The sequence below is a fragment of the Budorcas taxicolor genome, chromosome 15 (assembly GCF_023091745.1).
Source record: "Budorcas taxicolor isolate Tak-1 chromosome 15, Takin1.1, whole genome shotgun sequence".
NCBI classification, from domain to species: domain Eukaryota; kingdom Metazoa; phylum Chordata; class Mammalia; order Artiodactyla; family Bovidae; genus Budorcas; species Budorcas taxicolor.
In genome coordinates, this window is record NC_068924.1 from 42,345,624 (window position 1) to 42,369,365 (window position 23,742).

The 23,742-nt window shown below is 43.4% G+C and overlaps 1 protein-coding gene across 2 annotated transcripts in view; it reads right to left on the bottom strand.

Annotated features, from left to right (window-relative positions):
- Positions 1-410: 410 nt before the first annotated feature.
- Positions 411-23,742, bottom strand: part of SWAP70 (switching B cell complex subunit SWAP70) — a 76,251-nt gene continuing 52,919 nt past the window's right edge. For both annotated transcript variants that reach the window (XM_052652604.1, XM_052652603.1), the window contains 8 exons: positions 22,575-22,721; positions 21,357-21,465; positions 18,650-18,831; positions 10,801-10,908; positions 9,068-9,234; positions 2,953-3,151; positions 1,910-2,006; positions 411-1,567 (listed from right to left, as the gene is read on the bottom strand). In XM_052652604.1, coding sequence (XP_052508564.1) covers positions 1,461-1,567; positions 1,910-2,006; positions 2,953-3,151; positions 9,068-9,234; positions 10,801-10,908; positions 18,650-18,831; positions 21,357-21,465; positions 22,575-22,721 — 1,116 coding nt within the window. In that variant the 3' untranslated portion in view covers positions 411-1,460. The remainder of the gene's footprint in view (positions 1,568-1,909; positions 2,007-2,952; positions 3,152-9,067; positions 9,235-10,800; positions 10,909-18,649; positions 18,832-21,356; positions 21,466-22,574; positions 22,722-23,742) is intronic.

Sequence of the window (23,742 nt, forward strand, 5' to 3'; positions counted from 1 at the left end):
AACAAAAACAAAAAAACCCACACTGTTTACTCTGGTAAAAACTGAAAGAAAAACAGGAGAGGCGGAAAGAAAATTCGGGAAAGCAGAGGTAAAAGGATTAGGAGGGAATAGCAAGGACGAGGGAGAAATTATCCATATAAGTTCCCGCTTGTAAGCTGACGCACCCACCATGGTTTCCCACATCAGTGACTCAAACAGCAAACTCGAGGCCATAGCTAACTTCGTGACAGTGTTGGTTTGGGGGGTACAAACTGCAAATCCAGTATTTCAGGAAGTGTCCCTAAATCCAAGTTCACCTCATTACATGGAACCATGCACACATACACACAACCTTACCCCCCAGTTCTGTTAAATCAAACAGCTTAAAGCGCATGCTCTTCCGTATGTTTTTATTTTTTTACCGACTCCATTTGACTAAAACAAACAAGAACCATACAAAACATTTTTAACATATCTTAGAAAATTAGCCAAAAAATTAAGAAAGTTCAGCATATTACATTGTACAATATTTAGGTAAGAATGTTTGAAAATTATAAATATTTTGTTCCCTCTCAACATAGCATATCACAAAAATACATTTTAAAAACTTTTTTTCATGTATAATTTCTAGGAACGATCATATTGCTGTTTATTAAGGCAAAGGTCTGATTAGGACAAGCATTCACACACATGAGATGTTCTGTACAGTAACTACAAATGTAAAACCGAGGGGTCTGCCAGCACGTGGATGGCTGAAACCATTTTAAATATTAGGAAGAACTCAGTTAGTATCAAAACATCAATCTGAATGGGATTCACTTAGTTCATCTCTGTGTTATCTTTGATTCTCAAGTATCTATCTCAGCCAAAGCATTATTTAAAAGACTTCTGCCCCCTTGCGACAGTGCCTCTGGAGCTGGATGCCAGTCGCTCACACGGCATTAAACCTGCGCAACCAAAGACACGAATGGCAACCCCTCGGTCCGAGCGAGGACCACGTCCAGGAGAAGGGCCTTTTCCAGCTGAGCAGCCGTGGTCAGAGGCAGTCCACGTCTACCGCAGACCGTGGTAAGCAGAGTGGCCCACTTAGTTTAGAAACAAGCACTCGGAGGAGGAAATACGCTGCTGGAAAACAACAGCCCCAGCCCACAGAGGTTCCGATACCCAGTGACCTGAGCGCCTCCCGGCTCCTGGTCACACGCCACTGGGCTGTCTGTGCACCGCCTCCTCTGTAAAGAATCTGAGGGAGCTGAAGGGAATTTTCAGAAGCTGAGGTTTTCAAAGAAAGAGTAAATAAAGAGTTGACTTTTTTTTCTTTTCAGTTAAGCCCTTCCTTACTGGCAGATAAATAAGAAGGCTTCTTTAGTATACTGACCCCATAGGAGGTGCTGCAAGTTAGAAGCAGAAAAGCCAGGTCCTTCTGTCTTTAGCATGAAGTTTTGCAGCTACGCTTGCAGCCTGCACAGCTGACATGGCTAGGCTCACTCTGTGGTCTTCTTTTCCTTCCAGCTCTTCTGTCGTTCCTCAAGTTCTGCCTGGGTGAAAGCTGCCGGGCCCCAGTTAGTGATCAGGTGAGCATTTTTTGAACCTAAGAGACAAACGCACATCAAACCTACAAGGTCATATATTCTTCAATTAACATTATCATTTTTCTACAGACAAGAGAGTACATTTTTCTACTTTATTTTCTTCTCTGAGGAATATCCATAAAGGTCATAGGAGGCAAAACCATCAGAAGATATATACAAAGGGAATTAAACAGGCCTTCTCATCTATCAAAAGGCAAAAGAAATTCAAGAAAAATGTATTGCAAAGAGCTGGGTTCCTCTATATTTGGGCTAAGAAAGTTCTTTTTTTTTAGCACAATTCAAGTACACAAATAAAACAGAAAAATTGACTAAATATCTGATTACTTCAGAGAATGTGTTACCTGGTTCTATCAATCGAATTAATCCTTCATGATGGGCCACTTTGTCCTTCCAGCTCTTGGTTGTCTTAGTTGCCATCTCTAGCTTCTTTTTAACTCCCTGGAACAAGAGCAGACTTTAGACTCTGCAAACACACAGGTAGATTAAGAGCCAAATAATGATTGGGTACTTGCTCCATGCCTGCGGATTATCTCATTAAGTCATTCCAGCCACAGAAACACGGGCTATTATTACCCCCATGGTACACAGGTGGAGACTAGGATTTGGAGCAGTTAAATAACCTGCCGTAAGCCCCCCAAGGACCTAATTCACACTAATTACAGATAATGTACAAGATACTCCTGTGCCAGTGACGCCTTACTGCCTCTTGACTCCAAATCCACCCTTCGCTGTCCTGCCTGTGACCCTCGCCAGCGGGGCCCCTTAAGCTTCGTCAGTGGAGGAGCTGGCAGGACACTGGAAGAGGTGGGGGCTTTGCCTCCAGGCTCCACTGTGCTCATCTCAGCAGTTCTCGTGGCACGTGGGACACCCACGGTGTCCACTCCAGTGGGTTTCAGTAGCACCTCCCCTGTGGGCAGCTGCCACCAGTGCCCCAGAGGGTAGCTTCCCCATCACAGTGCCTCGTTGGGCTTTCCTGCCGTACAGGGGCCAAGGCCATGCCCTCTCCAAGGAGGACTGGATCCCAACACTGGGCTTACAGAGCAAAGAGTGTGTGTTCCTTCCCTGCGTGCTCTGTCTCAGCAGGGGTGGGGGCAGTGGCTGCTTCCTGTGTCTGCTCTTCCTGTATCCTTAGAGTTTTCTGGCTGCTCAGTAGGTACCCTGTTGTAGTTAATAGCTAATTATATTAAACCTTCCTTGTTCAAATTACTGTGTGGTTTCAGTCTCCCGACTGAATTTCAACTGTTATACCTCACTGCCTGTGAAAAACCCTTACTTACAGTTAAGCAACATTCTCACACAGCTTTTTATGGCAGAGCAAATATCCTCCTGTTTTTAAATGTTTAAGAATTTAAATGCATGTATTTGCAGGGATGGGCGTAATGACCTCGTACTGCTCAAGTGCCTGTTTCCGCTCGAGCTCAAGCTGCTGCAGCTGCTCCAAGGCTTCCTGGAGGGCCTGCTCTTTGATGACGCGCTGGTTCTCCAGCTCCTGCTTCTCCGCTTCTGTGGTCTGAATGGCCTGCTGCTGCTCCAGATGCCACTTCTCCAGCTCGGCCCTCTTGGACGACTCTTCCTCCAGCAGCCTGAAATACAGAGAGTTCAGGGTGACCGCACCCGACCCAGAAGATGACAAAGCACAGCAGAGCCTCAGAGGAGCCTGGAGGTCATCTAACCACCTCTCTTCTCCCAAGAAGGAGACTAGGAGAGGCCCAGATTTGCGGGCAAGGTGACCCACGGGTCTGCTCCAAGCTCTGTTTCACCCTTTTATGAAAAAAAAATTAAAAATAACATGTACTGAAGGCTTAATGGGCCAAGAAAGAAGTACATTTTTTCAACTGATCCTCACAATAGGCTTACGTACTATTATTATTCAGTTCAGAGATGAAGAAAGTGAGGCACAAAGGGTAAGTGACCTGGCCCAGGTCATTCACCTGACAGGCAGGTGGCAGGGCTGAGTTTTGAAATCTGCCTGGTTGCTACAACATTAAAACAGTTTTTTATCTAGCAGAAACCTATTACCAAGGGAAAAGCTGACACACCAACAGAGGAGGAGGAGCTGACGAAAGGTAGAGGAAGCAGATGGTAGAAGGAAGCAAAAGGTAGGTGGGCCATCTACTGACCGAGCGCTACACGCCCCAGGCTCTTTACCTTCGTTCCTGTGATCCCCCCAGAATTCTGCAAGGTGTTATTGTCCCTGCAGATGAAGTCAAAGGGTTCCAAAGTATGACGCACAGGTAAGCAACGGATTTCAACCCAGGCCCACATGAATTCAAAATGTTATCTTTTAATAACAGGCTACCTATTGGAGGATATCCCAGGTTAAGCAGGTGTTTTATAAATAAACTAACTTGTACCCCAAGTGTAGACAATGTGGTTAGACGCCGGCCCAGGACAGGACGCACGTCTACTGGCTTGATCGTCAGCATTACGGTAACAAACCTCACAGCAGGCCGGTTACTGCTGCCTAAGAGCATTTGCACGTCTAAAGCCAACAGCAGCAGAAATACAGTGACCAACTCTACAGCCACTAACTGAGCACCCCGATCCTGCACCACTGTAAGAGTTCCCTCAATGACATCCTACAGGGTGGCCTCCAACCAGGTGTGATGGGCCACTGCTTCACAACTGGGTCAGTTTATTTCTGGGCAGCCTTGATCCTTAAAAGTTTTCTCAACTAGGATGCGCTCTCCGATCTCATCCCCCGGGTTCCACGAAGGGCCAGTGGGCTCCCTCTGAGTCGCCTCTCGGATGTGACATCGCAGTGAACGCTACCCTGCCACCCGGGGCTGACCAGAGTGTGTATGCTATACACCATCCACGTGCTTTCCTAGACATGGGGGATAAACCAGTGAATGAGACTGGAAGATCGGTTTCTTCATCCTGGTGGTCAAAGTCTGGAGGGCAAGGGACATTGCAGAAGGTGAGGCTGCCCAGCACTGAATCCCCTTCACGTGTCCAGGGATGTCTTGATGAAAAACGGGGTCCATCTCCCAACACAGAAGCCACCGCCCCTGCCCTTCTGCCCCAGGAAGCTGGGGTGCAGTGGAAGCTGGGCTTGGCTAAGCAGCTGTCACTCCTAGAACTTCGTAAAACCACTGACTCACAAGAGCAGAGACAGTGGAGAGTTCACCTTGCTGGTGGTAGCAACACGGAGTGTTGAGTGATGGCAGAAACAACGGGGACAACGGACTGACAAACCCATGGTGCCAACGTCTGCATCAGCGACACCCTCACTGGGCTCGTCCCCTGGCCTTGTTTGGTCTGCCCAGCCTCCCTTGGTTCCTGCCTGTGTTCAGGGCCTGGCCACCTGCCTTTCTGAGGAATTGGTGAATTTCTCAAGAACCTTCCAAAAAACGCTTTGATTGCCTTAGCTAACCCAAGTTGGTTTTTTTGGTTTGCAAACAGGACTCCTGACTAAAGACGAACCTCTCTGTACCTCAATTTCTTCATTTATGAAAAAAGGAATAGGAACTACGTGTGTGTGTGTGTGTGTGTGTGTGTGTGTGTGTGTGTGTGTGTGTGTGTGTGTGTATGCTCAGTCATGTCTGACTCTTTGCAACCCCATGGACTGCAGCCTGCCAGGCTCCCCTGTACATGGGTTTTTCCAGGGAAGAATACTGGAGTAGGTTGCCATCCTACTCCAGGGGATCTTCCCAACCCAGGAATCAACCCAAATCTCTTGCATCTCTTGCACTGGCAGGCAGAGTCTATACCACCAGCGCCACCTGGGAAGCCCCACTAGGAACTACTCCCACCATCAAAGGCTTACTTATCCATTAAATGTGATAATGCAGGTAAGGTTCTTAGAACAGTGCCTACCTCATTGTAAGTACTGAATAAATGCCCGCTCATATTGTTATGATGGGACTATTAGCTCATTTGCTCTGAATGCTCAAGAAGACTGCCTGAGAGTATATGAGTATATGAGGTTTCTGGCAATCAATTATATCAGAGAAGTAAAACCCTGAACCTTTTCAAATGAACTGCTTTTAAGCCAAGTCTCCTGGATCCTGTACTTGTTCTGTTGATACTTAAAATTATCTTCTCGCTCTAAAACCAGCATTCCAGCCTGTCAACATCTTTTTTGAATGCTTATTTTGACATTCTATACATTACATTTCTTCTCCATCTGCAAATGAGATATAAAGGAACAGAAACCAACAAACTCCGATGACGACCAAATCCAGACATTAAACTCTTTGCAAGCACCACCCTCTTCAGCCTTCACAACAATCCTACGAGCTTATTACATATAAGGAACTGAAGGCTGAAAGTAGTGAAGTAACTTTTCTAAAAATTACACAGCTAGACAGTACAATGGCTGGGAATCAAACCCAGATCCTCAGTCCGGCGCCATCTATTGTTGTGTGGACTGTTGTTCCATATGGCCCCAAGGGTAGAACTTGGATCCACCCATTCAAAAAAGATTCCGTGGGTACTTACCATGTGCCAGACAATGCACCTGTTGCTGGGGACACAGGCCTGACCAGAGTGTGCTCCCAGGCCTTACAAACATAAAAATTTAGTGGGTGAAAGTCATAATGGGACAGACTATGGCTCAGTCTCAAGAAGTTTCCAGTAATTGAGTTGTCCAAATGGTAAATGAACAGTTTCCTTCTGAGTTCCACTTAGAAGAGGCTAGATAACCTTACACATGAAAAAATACCACCACCACTTCAATTTTAATGGAAAAACAAAAAACTCCAAACAAGAAGACCCAGATGGTTCCAGTCAAAGTTCTTGTATTTAAATAATTCACGATTAAAAGTATCTCTGGGGAAACTAAAGACACTGATAGAGGAGGGACCATCCACTGGAAGAACAATGAGATGCCAAATGTTCTAAGAATGACTTGCTATTGCTTAGAGCTAGGACAGAGGTTAACTACAAAGCCCTCTGTATACACCCTACAGCTAAGATTATGTTTCGTGACTGAGCACACAGGCACTTCAGTGAACTGTAACATAATCGTCGCTGAGGGTGTATAGAGAGCACTTTGTAGTTAACCTCTGTCCTAGCTCTAAGCAATAGCAAGTCACTCTTGGAACATTTGGCATCTCATTGTTCTTCCCGTGGATGGTCTCTCCTCTGTCAGTGTCTTAAGTTTCGAATCGTTTAAATACAAGAACTTTGACTTGAGCCATCTGGGTCTTCTTGTTCTGGGTTTTTTGTTTTTCCATTAAAATGGAAGTTTTTTCAGCTTTTTAGTTCATTCGTGCTAGACTTAAACGTTTATATCCCAATTCCATGATGATTTCCTTTGACCTTTTACCCAAAAAGGGTACCCTGAGGAGTGGGAGCAAGGAGAAAGCCCCCTTTGTCAGTCTGACAAAATGTCTCTCTGAATCAGGCCCAGCCTCTGGTGACTTTGGGAAAGATATGGACTCACCACACTTTAAAAAATGACCACTAGAGGGTGCTAGTCTGCCCATTTCAAGTTCCAAAATCGAAGTTAAAAGAAAAACAGAATAGTAAAATGCCTAAGATAGCCTTTAAACACCAAGAAAAAGTAGTTAGCTTTTGTGTAGTAATTTCAGCTTATTGGTACTGAGCTGTATGTGGTAGTTACATTTGCATTTACCAAGTTGAAACCATTTTTCCATTTACTGAGATTAGAGTGTACAAAATGATTAGTCAGAGCTTTTTCTTTTTTTGGCCATGCCATGAGACATGCAAGGTCTTAGTTCCCTGACCAAGGATCAAACTTGTGCCCACTGTGGTGGAAGCGCAGAGTCCTAACCACTGGATCGCAGGAAATCCCCTTGTTGTTCAGTCACTAAGCTGTGTCTGACTCTCGTGACCCCAGGGACTATAGCCCGCCAGGCTCCTCTGTCCATGGGGTTTTTCCAGGCAAGAATAGGGAGTGCATTGCCATTTCTTCCTCCAGGTGAATCTTCCTGGACCAGGGATCAAATCTGAATCTCTTGCTTTGGCAGGTGGATTCTTTACCACTGAGCCATCACGGAAGCCCAGGGAATTCCCTAGCCAGAACTTTTTAAATAAAATACTCATGCCTGGGCTCCTATCTACAGATATTTTGATATAGTAAATCTGGAACAGTCCCTACATGTACATTTTTCAAAGCTTTATATAAATGATTCTGATTACTATTGATTAAAAATTACTGCCGTTAATTATCCAAAACTGTCTTATTCAAAACATCATTCTACAAACATGAAATAACTAATACTTTAATAAATTTCTAGAGTTACCTAGTTCCCTTTATGATCTGATCTCTGCCGTGTCGTTTTATCTCCCTCACAGCTTCAGAGAAGTAAATATATATGGCATATCTCATCTGTGAATTCTCTACACAAGGGCAATCTATAAACTCAACACATCACAAATGATGAGGGTCAAAAATATCTAACATCCCTTAGAATGTCTCTCTTTGGAAATCACATGGGACCGAACCTTCCCATGCAGTGGATGGTGTGTTAACATCACAACCGCACAGTGCCACTGCCACTGCCCAATGGCAAGTGGGTGAAGGTCCCTAGACCCCGGCTAATACCATGATGAACACGCATTTGCGGGACCCATATGTGCCAAGCAACGTGGAAAGCATTCAATCTTCTATTAGAAGATAATTTTTCCTTAACAGAATCAAAAATTTCAATTTGTTTTTAAAGTCATTTTTGGCAACGTACGTAACAAAGAAGCCTTTCTTTCTCTCTTCCTACCTGAAGATTAAACAAACATCTCTTGCAGCGCCATGTGTAAATGCAGCCATGGAAAATCTATCCCAGCTCATCCCACACCCGCTCCTACAATGGCGTGAGGTGTGCCCGCACTAACCAGCTGCAGCTAAGGGGAAGCAGTGGTTAGTGCTGCACCCCCTGACGTGACATCTCATAGAGCTAATGGGGAAGCAAATCAGAAACTGGGAAAGGGCAGCTGACATTTGCTCGTTGGGCTCTTCATTCTACTTTGTCCCTCCTACTGCTATCAAAGTCAAAATTCAGAGTTCTCATCTGAGATCACGACTATCATACATAGTAAACCTGACTTTAAAAGGTCTAAGGGAAAAAAAAATCTGTTTCAAGAACTTCTAAAACTAAGAATTATGTAAGGAATGTCACCAATCCTGAAAGACCAAATGGAAACTGCTCAGTTCCTCACTGTCCCCCAAAGTGGCTGCAGCTCTGGCCTAATAGGCCCCTGCCTCCACACGAGGGCCATCTCAGGTCTGAAACACGTGAAAGAAACCAGATTCTCATCAGGGCTGATGCTGGTTCCACAGACATTCTAGAATCTGACTAAGGGAACCACAATAACACATCCATCTGACTACTTTGAAATAGATACATGGCCTGTCATTAGCCACAGAAGCAAGGGTTTCCCAGGAGAGACTGGGAATGAAGAGCCCAGCCAGCCAAGTCTCCAGGGTCCCTCCCATGTGGCAGAGACTCTTCCCTCTCCAGCAGAGTCAGTGCTTCCTAGAAAGTGTATGAGCCCAGGCAGGGCACACAAAGTGCAGAGGACAAGGCGAGCTGCACCTGGCCTGTAGCTTCCGCACCGTCTCTTCATCTTGCCGGGCCTGTCTCTCATCCTCAAGAGCCTCCTGCAGCTTTAGGTACATGTCTTCCAGCTCCCGGACCCGCTGCAAATACTGTTCCAGTTCAGAGGATTTCTGGGCAACCTGTTCTTCCATCTGCTGCCTGATCTGAGGGTATAAAAGTCATGTTTAAACCAGGCTGACTTCGCCCTCGGGAAAGCCTCTTGCTCCAACACCACCCTGAGTGGGGCCACAGCCCCAGCCCAAGCCCTTCAGGGTGGGCAGGGCCCTGTACTGCACACCTTGATGATGGAGGACCAAGAGTACCACACCCATCCCCAAGACCACAGTTTAAGGGTCCAGGCACACAAACTACACCCAAACACTGTTCTGCTGCCCTGGTATACTTCTCATCCTTTTCACACTGCCTTTCCTGCATTTCACACTCAAGAAAAAAATACTTCCCAGTATAATTCCTCTTTAAATCCCTTTCTATCGTAAAGCCACATCCATCTAAAAGGAATGAACCTTTCCCACTCAGAACACCCAAAGGGTTAAAATAAGGGGGAAAGGAAAGATGGTCTCCTGCACTAACCTGGCTGCCCAGCACCCTCTACTTTCTCTCCCTAGGGCACCTCCAGACCTGGGGGACCCTCAAGCATCTAATTAGCATTCTAACACTTTTATGGTTTCTCCATTCTGGATTAAAGAGCCTTGAATCTCTGCCTTAAAAATTAAGGCAAGGACATCATAAATGTAATATCAAACATATTAGCGTATGCCTCTGCAGTTTGTATCTTCACTTGCATTAGCTTACTTCATCCTCATAGGGGTCATGAGAGATCATGTAACATCCCCCTAATTTGAAGAAGAGAAACTAATACTCATAAGCAACCACCAGAGGACATGAACCCAGATCTGGCTGTGGTGCAGCACCCCCTCAGATCTCGGGTGCCTTCCTTTCAACACACACACATCCACTTCAAGTCTAAGCAACAGAAAGTTGCTGAAGGAAATGTCACAGCACCTATTTAGCAGGCCCTGGGCCCAGCCCTCTCCCACACACTGTAACCCAATGTGAGGAGACCTGTGTTCCAGTTAACCAGCTCACTGCCTGAAGCAACTGGACCGTGGGGATGAGAACCCCTAAGATGAGTCAGAGCTGCCAAGAGTGACAGACCAGCATTCACATATTCTCATGACTTCAGAACCCTCACTCTTGCTCCTCATACAGGGGAAATATCATGGAACCTGTGCTTACTTTTTTCCATAGTTATTTGTTTTCCAAGCCAAAACTCTGAAGGATGAAAGGGATGCTAGCAATAATTATACCAGGATGGCGGGGACTGTCCCAGGCAGGCCAGGACATGGAGTGCCCCTCCCCACAGCACTATCACCCCACTCCATAAATGTCTGTTGGAGGTCTTAAGAGCAAGAGTTACCTTTACATCCTTGGCATGATACCTGGCTCACAGAAAATGCTCACTAAACCGACAATGAGTTAATAACAAACACAAAACCTCCCCAACAGCCTGCCCACCACGAGTCAGCGGCAGGGACAGCTGGCAAGATGATCTCACTCTAGCCTCCCAGGTCTTCCCCCTTCACCAAGCCAGGCCGGCTCCTGCCCCTCCACCCACACAGGTTGGCCTCTGTCCTTCTGCTGACCAGGACAGGATCGGGGGCGGGCTCTTCAAGTTAAAGCAGCAGCACCCCGGGGAGTGCGGTACTTACAAGCTTCTCGCGCTCCAGCTCCGTGCTGAACCTGGCCTGGAGCTCCACTTGAGTCTGAAGGCGCTTCTTTTCCTCTTCTGCTGCCCGAGATGCTGCTTCTTCCAGTTTCTACCCAAAAACCATTCATAGAAAAGCAGGGAACGTTACAGTGGAAGTGCATTTGGAGAGAAAGGGGGGAAGCCAGTCATTCTCAGTGTTCAATAAAGACAGAATAAACCTTGCAGATCCACTGCAATTCCATTCCAACGATTTTCTCAGTCAACAAACAAAACAAATTGGGTAAACGAGTGACTCCTAGTAAGCTGTAACATTTTGCAAAGAAAATTTTAGTGTCATCATTAAATTCATTTGCAAATGCATCTGTGAAGTTCAAATCTATTTCTTGCACTCACTGCAGTTCTGTCATCTTAACGTTGTTCCTTAAAACCTTGCTGCTGTTATGTTAGTCGCTCAGTCATGTCTGGCTCTTTGCAGCCCCATGAACTGTAGGCTCCTGTGCTCATGGAACTCTCCAAGCAAGCGTAAACTGGAGTGGGTAGACATTCCCTTCTCCAGGGGATCTTCCCAATCCAGGATGGAACCTGGGTCTCCTGCATTGCAGGCAGACTCTTTACTATCTGAGTCACCAGGGAAGCCCAACTTCCCAAAGGGTGGTTCTCTACTGAAACAAGGGAAAAACCGAAAGCAATCATTTAAAGTCTCTGGGAATTATCCTAAGAGCATACAGCAAACAGAACATTTATCCAAGAAAATCAACTAAATCTCAGCAAGAACTGTGAAAGTCTATGGCACAGCACGGCCTCATCTCCACCCATGGCCATGGAACCGAGACCACAAGGCTCCCTCTCAGTTTCCAATCTAAGGATACAGTATCTCACAGGAGGATGCAGACAAAAAAAAAAAAAGTTGTCTGCCATTCCAATGAACAAAGGATGAAGTCTGCTATCAAGCCATCAGCCACTGCAGCCATCCCAATGACCCATGAGGGAAATTCAGGTTGGAGAGAAACAGGACGCTGGCCCTCGAGAGTTAAAATGCATACCTACAAAATCATTTTAATGAGCTAAAATCTGTATCTTCCTATATGTAGAAAAGCACTAAAATCATTAACTTGAAATATCTGTTTTTTTGTGATAAGCACTAACTACATGGTTTGGTTTTGTTTTGTTTCCAACAAAAACTCCTATAAATCCTGGCTCCCTGCGTATCTCTTTGAAATAGCTCCTCATAGCTGAGAAGCTTTCTCCCAGGCCAGAGTCCTCAGCAAAGGCACCAGATAAAACATAACTCTCAACTTTTAGGCTGTGTGTTTTTTTCAGTCAACAAGATCAACAAACTAAATCACAGGCCAGCTAGAAGTCTGAGAGGGGACACAGGGGAAGACAGCAAAGAGCCCCCATGTATTAGGAACAAGTTTCAAAGTCAGGCCTCAAAGATCAAATGTGGGCCAGAATTTAAAAATCAGACTGTGGGGCAAGTTAGGCCCCAGGGCATTGTTGAAAACAACAGAGAACCTTGCGAGAGGAATGCCTGAGAACATGATGCCAACTGAGGCAGCCAACTTAACAGAGAGATCAGAGGTGGAGGCGGAACCCTGATGCCACATACCAAAATAAACTCAAAACGGATTAAAGCCCGGAATGTGAGACCAGATACTACAAAACTCCTACAGGAAAACACAGGCAGAATACTCTTTGACATAAATTACAGCAATATATTTTTAATCCGTCTTCTAAAGGAAAAGAAATACAAGCAAAAACAAATGGGACCTAATTAAACTTTAAAACTTACGCACAGCAAAGGAAACCATCAAGAAAATGAAAAGACAACCTACCAAATGGGAGAAAATATTTGCAAATAATATGACCAATAAGGGGACTAATATCCAACATACATAAACAGCTCATACAACTTAACATTAAAAAAAACCAAACAGGACTTCCCTCGTGGTCCAATGGTTAGGAATTCACCTGCCAGTGCAGAGGACATAGGTTCAATCCCTGGTCCAGGAAGATCCCACATGCCACAGGGCAACTAAGCCCATGTGTCACAACCACTGAACCTTTGCACTAGAGCCCGTGTTCCAAAACAAGAGAGGCCACCACAATGAGGGGCCCACACATCACAACTGGAGAAAAGACCTTCAGTTCAGTTCACTTCAGTTGCTCAGTCATGTCTGACTCTTTGCGAGCCCATGAATCGCAGCACGCCAGGCCTCCCTGCCCATCACCAACTCCCAGAGTTCACTCAGACTCACGTCCATCGAGTCGGTGATGCCATCCAGCCATCTCATCCTCGGTCGTCCCCTTCTCCTCCTGCCCCCAATCCCTCCCAGCATCAGAGTCTCTTCCAATGAGTCAACTCTTCGCATGAGATGGCCAAAGTACTGGAGTTTCAGGTTTAGCATCATTCCTTCCAAAGAAATTCCAGGGCTGATCTCCTTCAGAATGGACTGGTTGGATCTCCTTGCAGTCCAAGGGACTCTCAAGAGTCTTCTCCAACACCACAGTTCAAAAGCATCAATTCTTCAGCACTCAGCCTTCTTCACAGTCCAACTCTCACAACCATACATGACCACAGGAAAAACCACAGCCTTGACTAGACGGACCTTAGTCGGCAAAGTAATGTCTCTGCTTTTGAATATACCATCTAGGTTTGTCATAACTTTTCTTCCAAGGAGTAAGCGTCTTACACAGCAACAAAGACCCAGCCAAAAATAATAAGTAAATAAATAAAAGATTTAGGGGCAAAAAGCCAAACCCTGTACACTGTTGGTGGGAATGTAAATTGGCACAGCCACTGTGGAAAACATTATGGAGTGTTCTCAAAAAAACTAAAAACTAAACTATGACATGACCCAGCAATTCCACTCCTGGGTGACAAGGTAGGAACTTCAAGACAAAAACACTGATTTGGAGATATATGCATCCCATTACTTATTATTGTTAAGACAGGGAAGCAATCTAAGTGTCTTATCAACAGATGAATGAATAAAAAAGATGTGGTCATACAAATATACAACGGAATACTACTAAGCCGTAAAAAATAACAAAACATTGCCATTTGCAGCAGCATGTGGTGACTTGGAGGGTGTTATGCTAAGTGAAGTCAGTCAGACAGAAAAAGACAAATACTGTGTGATATCACTTATAAGTGGAATCAAAAACATACAACAAACTAGCGGATATAACAAAAAAGAAGCAGACTCACAGATACAGAGAATAAACCAGTGGTTACCAGTGAGGAGAGAAGGGGAGGGGCTAGATACAGGGGTGAGGGGTGGGAGACACAAACCACTGGATAAAGGCAGGCTCCAGGATGCGTCATGCAGCATGGGGAAGAGAGCCAGTATTTTGTAATAACTATAAACGCAGCGTAACCTTTACAAATTTTTTTTTTTTAAATAATTTAAAAAAAAAGCTCTGTTGATACCCTGGCTACTCCAGGACACTGTACCCATCCCCAAGGTTGTGCCTTGACAGAGGACAGACAGTCAGAGGCTGCATATCATGAGGAAAATGGACTTCACTGTAATTGTCCAGCCAAGTCACTATGCAAATAAATGAGCAAACAACAGTAAGTCCTTGGGAGAAGGGCGGAAGCCACATCGAGAGTTGCTTACAAATATCATCGAAAACATCCAGTTTTCAACAAAAAATTATGAGATATGTCAAGAAAGAGTGTGATTGATACACTGGAAAAAAGCAAGTAATAGCAACTACCTTTGAAGGAGCCCAGACTCTGGATTTAGCAAAGACTTCAAAGAAGTTATTATATGTTCAAAGAACTAAGGAAACCTTATTTAAGGAAATTATAGATGATATGATGATATCCCCTCAAACAGACAACATCAATAAAGAGACAGAAATTATAAAAAGAATCAAACAGAAATCCTGCAGTTGAAAACTACAATAACTGAACTAAAAAATTCACTGGAAGGTCTCACCCATACAAGAAGAATCTATCAAAGATAGATTGATAGAAATTATCCAATCTGAAGAACAGAATAGAAAACAGCCTCAAAGAAATGTGAGATACCATTAAATACACCAATATTCACAAAATGGGAATATCTGAAGGAGAGGAAAAAAGAGAAAGGAGTAGAAAAATATTGGAAGAAATAACTGAAAATTTTCCCAATTTGATGGAAAACATTAATACACCCATCCAAGAAATTAAGATAAATACTAAGAGTTTAACACATACATCATACCATGCACACGTATAACACATACATCATACCATGCACACGTATTTACCACAGTAAAACTGTGGAAAACCAAAAGACAGAAATGCCGAAAGTGACAAGAGAAAGATGACTCATCTTACACAAGGAAACACCAGTAAGACTGGCAACCAACTTCAGAAACGTGCAACATGTTCTGACCAAAATACTGCATATAAACAGAAGTGAACTGTGAAATTTCTGGGCTGGAGTAGTTAACTGGCAGATTCTAGAACACCTTTTTGTCTGACACGGTGAATGGCAGTATTTGACATGGTGGCTGTTCCTTCTGCCTGTATGTCATGATTACAGATGTATATACACTCTGATCCAGCAATCCACCTCTAAGAATTCATTCTACAGACATATCAGACATGCATAAGTAAGTGTTAGTCACTCAGTCGTGTCTGACTCTTTGCAACCCCATGGACTATAGCTCGCCAGGCTCCTCTGTCCATGGAATTCTCCAGGCAATACTGGAGTGGGTAGCTAGTCCTTTCTCCAGGAGATCTTTCTGACCCAAAGACTGAAGCCAGGTCTCCTGCATAGCAAGTGGGGTTTTTTTACTGTCTGAGCCTCCAGGGAAGCCCTTTAGACATGTATGAACATTTATAAAATGATATAGTACAAAATAATTCCCTGCAGCACTGCTTATTAAAACAAAAGACTAAAACCACCCAAAAGTTCATCAACAGGAGGAACTGGTTAAATAAGTAATAATATAGTCAAATAATAGAATACTTTATAGCTATCAGAAAGAATGAGAAAGCTCTTTATACTACACTGACACAGAAAATATATATATATATATATATAAACTAGATGCAGAATCATAAGTATGTACTTTTTGTGTTTTAAAACGGGTAAATATATTAATATTCTCTAGAATATACATTACATGAATCTAGAAAGATACATAAGAAATGAAAATACCAGTTGTCTTAGGCAAGGCATAGGAACCAAGCAGAGGGAAGAGACAGTAGGAGGAAATTTTTTCACTGAATCTCTTTTTATATTTTAAAATTTTTGAACCATAGGATTTTATTACTTATACAAATGATTATATTTTTTAAAAGAAACAAAAGTAGAAATAAAAATTTTGTGCTGGGGTTGGGGGTGGGGGATAAGTAGGTGGAACACAAAGGATTTTTAAGGCAATGTAAGTGAAAAAATACCCTGAATGGTATTATAATGTAGATACATGTCGTTATACATTTGTCTGAACCCACAGAACATACACCACCAAGAGTGGACCCTAAGATAAAACTATGGACTTTGGGTGACTAGGAGTGTCAGTATAGACTCATCAATTGAAATGAATGTGCCACTCTGGTTGGGGACGTTGATTCTGGGGGAGGATATGCATATATTGACACTGGAGGTATGTACGAAACCTGTGCACCTTCCTCTTAGTTTCACTGTGAACCTAAACCATCTCTAAAAAAATTAAGTCTTTTAATAAAATTACTTGAGTAACACTTTAAAGGAATCTGTTAATTTATTAAAGAAAAATACCAGGGAATTTCCTAGCAGTCAAGTGGTTAGGACCCCACACTCTCACTGCCAAGGGCCCAGGTTCAATTCTTGGTCAAGGAACTAAAATCCCACAAGCTGCACAGTGCAGCCAAAAAGAAAACACACACAAAAAACAACCTACCACGATTTCTTATTCCTCCTTCTGAATTAAATGAGGCCTTGTATCAAGTCTCACAAAATGTAATCTCATTCCAGGTGATTCAAATATTCATTTAAGTAGTATTTTTCTAAAAATGCTTCAGTGAAAAACTGGAGAATTTTCTTTTTTGACAAGAAAAGAAATTTAACAATTATTAAAGGATCCATAATAACTGCTTTCCAATATTTACCCATTAAACCCCAAATCAGCTGCTTTAATGATTCGGTAGAACTAGGATGTGGCAAGGTGGTCGAGGTCAGCTGAGGTCTGACCAATTCTGGGTACGCATTCACGTAGCACAGAACAGGGACCTACATGCTCCTGGAGGTTGAGTTAAAAGTCGACAAGTTTAAAAGGGTCCCAGATGGATGAATCTCAAATACATGATGCTAAATGAAAAAACCCACATACTGAAAACGTATATACTCTATGATTCTGTTTATATGATAATTTGGAAAGGCAAGAATATAGGAACAGAAAACAGATCAGTGGTTTCCAGGGGCCAGGGGTAAGGAGAGAGTCTTACCCTCAAGGGGCAGCATGAGGGAATTCTCTGGGGCACTGGCATTGTTCTAAATTCTGTCTGTGATGGTTTCAAGAATGTAGGCACCTGTAAAAACTCATAAACCTATACCACGGTATTGCAATTTATAGTAAGAAATACATAATATTTGGTCTTCATCCCAGTTTCTGGCACAGATCTCCCCAAAGTCTTGGAATTTCCTAAGTGCTGAGAGTGATAACAAAGTGGCTTTAAGAGAACACATGGACAGGGTTGCCAATGAAACCTACCATGTGATTAGAGGGTTGGAACTTTCAGTCTGACCTCTGAGGAAGGGAGAGGGGCTGGGGGTTGAGTCAATCACCAATATCCAATGATGTAATCAATCATGCCTGTGTAATGAATCTTCCATAACAACCCAAAAGCACAGGGTTGAAAAAGATTCCAGGTTAGTAAACATACGAAGATTTGGGGAGAGTGATACGCCTAGCGAGGGCATGGAAGCTCCGTGCTCTTTCCCCACATGCTGCCCTGTGTATCTGTCTATTCCTGAGTTACAGTCTTTTATAAGAAACAAGTGACTAGTATGGAAAACATTTCTTCGAGTTACATAAGCTGTTCTAGCAAATTAATCAAACCTAAGTTGGGGCGGGGGGCACTTCCCTGGTAGCTCAGCTGGTAAAGAATCCACCTGCAAAGCAGGAGACCTGGGTTTGATTCCTGGGTTGGGAAGATCCCCTGGAAGCAGGCATGGAAACCCACGGCAGTATTCTTACCTGGAGAATCCCCACAGACAGTGGAGACTGGCAGGCTACAGAGCATGAGGTCACAAAGAATCAGACATGACTGAGTGACTAGGCACAGCACAGCGCAAGAGAAGGGGTTGAGGGAACCTGTGACTTATGGCCAGTTGCTCAGAAGCACAGGTAACAACCTGGACTTGGGACTGGCATCTGAAGAGGGAGTTGGGGGCAGAAGGGGGGGTGGTGGTGGCGTCCAGACTGTATCTTTGACTCTAAACAATAAGTAAAATTCACAGTTCTAATACTAAGTGTCTTCCAAGATCCTCATGAGTGAAGATGGGAGCTAAGGGGGAAAACCTAGAAAAGCAACAGGTCCTATCCATTCACCGAAAGTGACCCTGACATCCTCAGGAGAAACTTCTCATCTTTCTCCGAACAAACTCAACTGTGCTCACTGTTCTTACAAATGTTCTTTTCTGGTCAATGAAGTATCCCTGTTGTCCTGAGACCCTCATACTCTCAAGGGTTGGGAAAACACTGTCTCACTCAATGTTCTAGATACACTTTCTAGAAGCGCAGTTCACCACATAATCTCCCTACAGTCACGTTCACCTAGTCCTAGTAGAACTGAAGCGTGTAAGCAAGGTCACAGAGGCTCCTACAGAGAAACAGGAGCCCGCCCCCAGCCCAGCGTCCACTCTCACCTTCCTCACGGCCTCCAGCTCCTGCTGTTTGTTTTCGTTCGCTACCTGGAGCTCCTTCATCTGTCGCTCCAGCTCCTCCTGCTCTGCCAGCAGCTTCTTCCGCAGTTCTTTCCGACGCTGGCGGGCTTCTTTGTGTGGTGGGGGGCTGCCCAGCTTCAGGAGATGGATGGTAGAATGGATGGCTGTGAAAGGCATGAGATAAAAGACAGGAAATACCTTTTATTCTCTGTGAGCCTAACCTGAATGGCATAGTGGGAAGAAAATCAGAAACCCAGGGTCAATTCTGATCCTGCCACCAAGCAGCGTTGTGACCGTGAGCCAGTCACAGAACCACTTACGCATGGGTTTCTCATCTCTAACCAGAGAGAGATGATCTCTTGAGTCCCTTCCAGCTCCAAAGTCCCATAACTGCCTATCTGTGCTTAAATAGACTTGATTTGGGAACACAACATGCATTTGAGGACCTCCCAACACTTGCAACTCCCTTCCTTAACTTCCCAAAAAGGCCAAATAAGAATAAGACATTACAAGGGCTGAGATTCAAAATTCCTGGTATCTGATTTGCTACCTGCCATAGGTAGTCCATCCTAAAGGAAATCAGTCCTGAACATTCATTGGAAGGACTGACGCTGAAGTGGAAGCTCCAATACACTTTGACCACCTGATGCGAAGAACTGACTCACTGGAAAAGACCCTGATGCTGGGAAAGACTGAAGGCAGGAGGAGAAGGGGATGACCAAAGATGAGATGGTTGCATGGCATCACCGACTCAATGGACATGAGTTTGAGCAAGCTCCAGGAGCTGGTGATGGACAGGAAGGCCTGGCGTGCTGCAGTCCATGGAGTCGCGAAGAGTCAGACACGACTGAGCAACTGAACTGTAGGTAGTCTGCCCCTCATCTATGCCTTATGAAACCATCTCCCTATATACTCCCTTCCCGAGGTGATAACAGCCAATACCATGTACTGAATATTTGCTATATATAAATATATGTGTGTATATATATACATACACTCTTTACACACATTATCTAATTTTTGTATGAAATCTGATTTCTTTCCTGATTGTTTCCATTATCTAAATAGCTAGTACGGGGCGGGTGGGGGTGGGAAGGAGGCTCAAGAAGGAGGGGATAAATGTATACTTATAGCTGATTCACATTGTTGTATAGAAGAAACCAATGCACATGGTAAAGCAATTATCCTCCAATTAAAAATAAAATAAAAAATAAATAAATAGCCAGTACTTTCACTGTTCAAATTCAAAAGCCTGAAAGGACAGAGATGAAATCTCCCTCCTACTCCTATTCCCAAGCACTGAGCTCTTCACTCCACTACCAACTAACACCACTGTTTCTGTGCATCTTTCCTGAGGTACTTTAAAAGCAAATACAAATAAACATATATATACATCTTCCACCTTCCACGGACACAGTGGTGGCGTAACACTCTCTTCAGAGCCTGAGTCTGTCCTCTTACTTCCCCCTGGAGAGCTTTTCGTTATCAGCACACACTGCGCAGTACTGATCAGTCCTCCAGTGTGCAGCTGTGCCATCATCTATTCAACCACACCCTGATGAATGGACATTTGTTTATAAATCTATCACAAACAATCCTGCAACAATGTGTCATTTTAAAAATGTGCAACTATATCTTCACTATCTAATTATTAACCCTCACAACAACTCTGAGCCGTAGGTACTATCATTAGCCCCATTCCAGAGAAGAAAGCTGCTCCAGAATTCCTAGTGACCAGAAGAGAGGATCCAGACCCATGTACACTTGCCTCAAACTCTGAAGCTACATCAAAATGATCACAATTTCAAGAAACAATTTTACCTAGATTCAAGAATTAACATTGAGAATCCCCTTTCATGATTAAAGAGAAAATCTCACTTTAATCTTTACTAATGCTGGAGTGATATTTTAGTTTAAAACTTATTAAATCAGGAGTTTCCGCTCTCGAGATATCTGAAACTAGTGATTTCCTGAGAAAGTAACAAACCTTGAAAATTACTTGCAGTATTCAAAACCTATTGCACAATTCCTCTTTTGTTTTGCATATTTCTAAATACTCAAAATGGCCACTTTAAAATTCTTCACGGTCCTTAAAGGGGGAAATTCCATATTCTTGAAATAGTTTAAGAGTAAATAAATAAAACCAAAAAGGTCCAGTTTGTACTTTTCTCACAAGTTCATCGGGCAAATGAAACTGATGAACATTTTGGGACCTCATCTCAGCTTGTTTTTCTTTTAGCCACTGCGCTTCACACAGAAATAACTACAGGCATTGGGGAACAATGCTGAGTATCTCTGTTGCTGTTCAGTTGCTCAGTTGTGTCCAACTCTGAGATCCCATGCACTGCAGTATGCCAGGTATCCCTGTCCTTCACTATATTCCAGAGTTTGCTCAAACTCATGTCTATTGAGTCAGTGATGCCATCCAACCATCTCATCCTCTGTTGCCCCCTTCTCCTCCTGCCCTCAATCTTTCCCAGCATCAAGGTCTTTTCCGATGAGTTGGCTGTTTGCATCAGTCACAAACGTATTGGAGCTTCAGCTTCAGCACCAGTCCTTCCAATGAATATTCAGGGTTGATTTCCTTTAGGATTGACTGGTTTGATCTCCCTGCCGTCTAAGGGACTCTCAATGAAAAACAGAAAGTGCTCTCAAGTTATATCATGACAAGTAATAAAAATTATCTTACCCTGAATCCATTCTTGTTTCTTCTTCTTATCTGAAGCACTGATTTCAAAGGTCTTATCGAAACATTTTATGAGAAAAAGGCATTTCTTTCCATCTTTGTCAGGCAAGGACTAAGACAGAAAGCAAAATTAGTCTTTCAAATTTTACTTTCAAGTACTTAAATTCAAACTTAATTACTTATACAAGAAGCACCTATAAATGAATGTTACTGATTTATTTATGCTGCCCTCTAGGCAACAATATGTGTGGTAAAAATCACACCCGATTAGCATACGACATCTAGACTGGGAGAGCCAACATCACCTGATGGGCCATGATATGGCCTTTCCTGAGCACAGCAACCCTCGTGCATTGCACCTTATACCTGAACACATCTCTCACAGGAATCCTGGAAAATACGCCCATGGAACTGTTCCAATAGGTATAGACACCCACGGTGATTCCCACACCCTGCAGATGCGTCTCTCCCTTCCTTGCACCAGGGTGTTGCTGCTAGCCAGCTGTAGTTCTTGTCCTACATCCTTATAAGTAGACTGGCAAAGTCTATCATAATCCTGTGAGTCTCCATGTTTAACTGAATCTAAGAAGACCCCTTACTGGGCAATGCACACCCTTAATATTAATACATACCACTTCATCCATCAAGACACATTATCATTTATGAATGAGATCTTAGGTATTTTAAATGTTCTTCAACAAATACAGATGCGGTAATAATTCAGATATAAATTAAAAATTCAAAACATTATGTTCTTGAGGATTTCACCTATTTACAGAATTAGCAGTGATAAAGTGTTCTGAAAAGTCATACCAATTATTCAAAGACATGTTCTTTTGGTTTATTTATTACACTCAAAAATGGCCCAGGTTCTCAGACACACTCATGATTTCAAACACTGTCTTACTGATTTTTTTGGCTTTGTTTTTGTATTTATGACTCCATTTTACTCAAGAAATGATTCCTTAAATATACAGATAAATGAGATTTAATCCCTATACTTTATTCTCAAATACAAGACAGAAAGTAAATTCACAGTAGAAAAAAATTTTTTGTCAGGTATCTGTAATTTTTGGTTCAGAAACTATGGTTACTGTATATGTATATTATTTTAGAAATGTGAATTTTAAGATTATTTTTAAAGCTCTAGAGTCTAGAAGGAAGATAAACTACTTGAACAGCAGGCGGCAGCACTGGAAAGAAGTAACCACTGACTCTTACCTCCACACAGCAGTTCTCATCCAAGAGAATGTCTCCTTTCTTATCTTTCAGATCCTCGCTCACATAATAAGAAATTATGTTGGGTTTTAATACAAACCAGCGTTCAGTCCAGTTTTTCCGTCTATGGCCTTTCTTTATCATGTAACCCTAGGTAAGATTAAATCTGATATAAATGCTGGTGCTTTTCCTTGTAAGAGCTGGTATCTCTTCCTTTTAACACACACACACACCCCCCTCTTCCCCGGCCCCCCACACACCTCTTCCTTTTAACACACACACCCTAACTGTGATTCTCAGTAAATCTGCTGCTGCTGCTAAGTCACATCAGCCGTGTCCGACTCTGTGCAACCCCAGAGACGGCAGCCCACCAGGCTCCTCCATCCCTGGGATTCTCCAGGCAAGAACACTGGAGTGGGTTGCCATTTCCTTCTCCAATGCATGAAAGTGAAAAGAGAAAGTGAAGTCGCTCAGTCGTGCCCAACTCTTAGTGACCCCATGGACTGCAGCCCACCAGGCTCCTCTGTCCATGGGATTTTCCAGGCAAGAGTACTGGAGTGGGTTGTCAGTGCCTTCTCTGCTCAGTAAATCTAGACCCATTATTGAAAATGCTAAAAGGTGTCAGTAAACCTGGCCAAGCATGCCTTCTCAGACAATCACTCTCTGGTACCAGTGTACCTCTCTACCTGACCTCTCAGGATTCTGGAGGATGAAATCTGCTCCAAAGGAGCAGAAGATGAACTGGACCATTAGTTAGGATCCTGGCTTCTAAGTATAGCTTTTAGGCTCACACTTACTAGACTTGTATTTTCTTCCCATATGTCAGCCTCAAAGATGTGTGATCCAAAATTTTATTTCAGCAAGACTACACATTACTACAGGCCAAAACACTTTAGGATTGTTCAAGAATAGCTAACATTTTACATAGTAAATCTACAGGTACTGATAGCGTGTGGCAGACTATACACATCATCAAATATATAATAATATTTTGGCTGTATCATGTGATCATTATATTAAGTTCTAATCACATTACTCGTTCAGTTTGCTAGCTCTTGACATTTAAACCAAGGCTATCTCATACTGCCGTTCATCTGCAGTTCTATATTCAGCCATCCTAATGGGCCTGGAAATCCTCTTCAGAGACTATGTTTCCTAACCTCTTACAGCA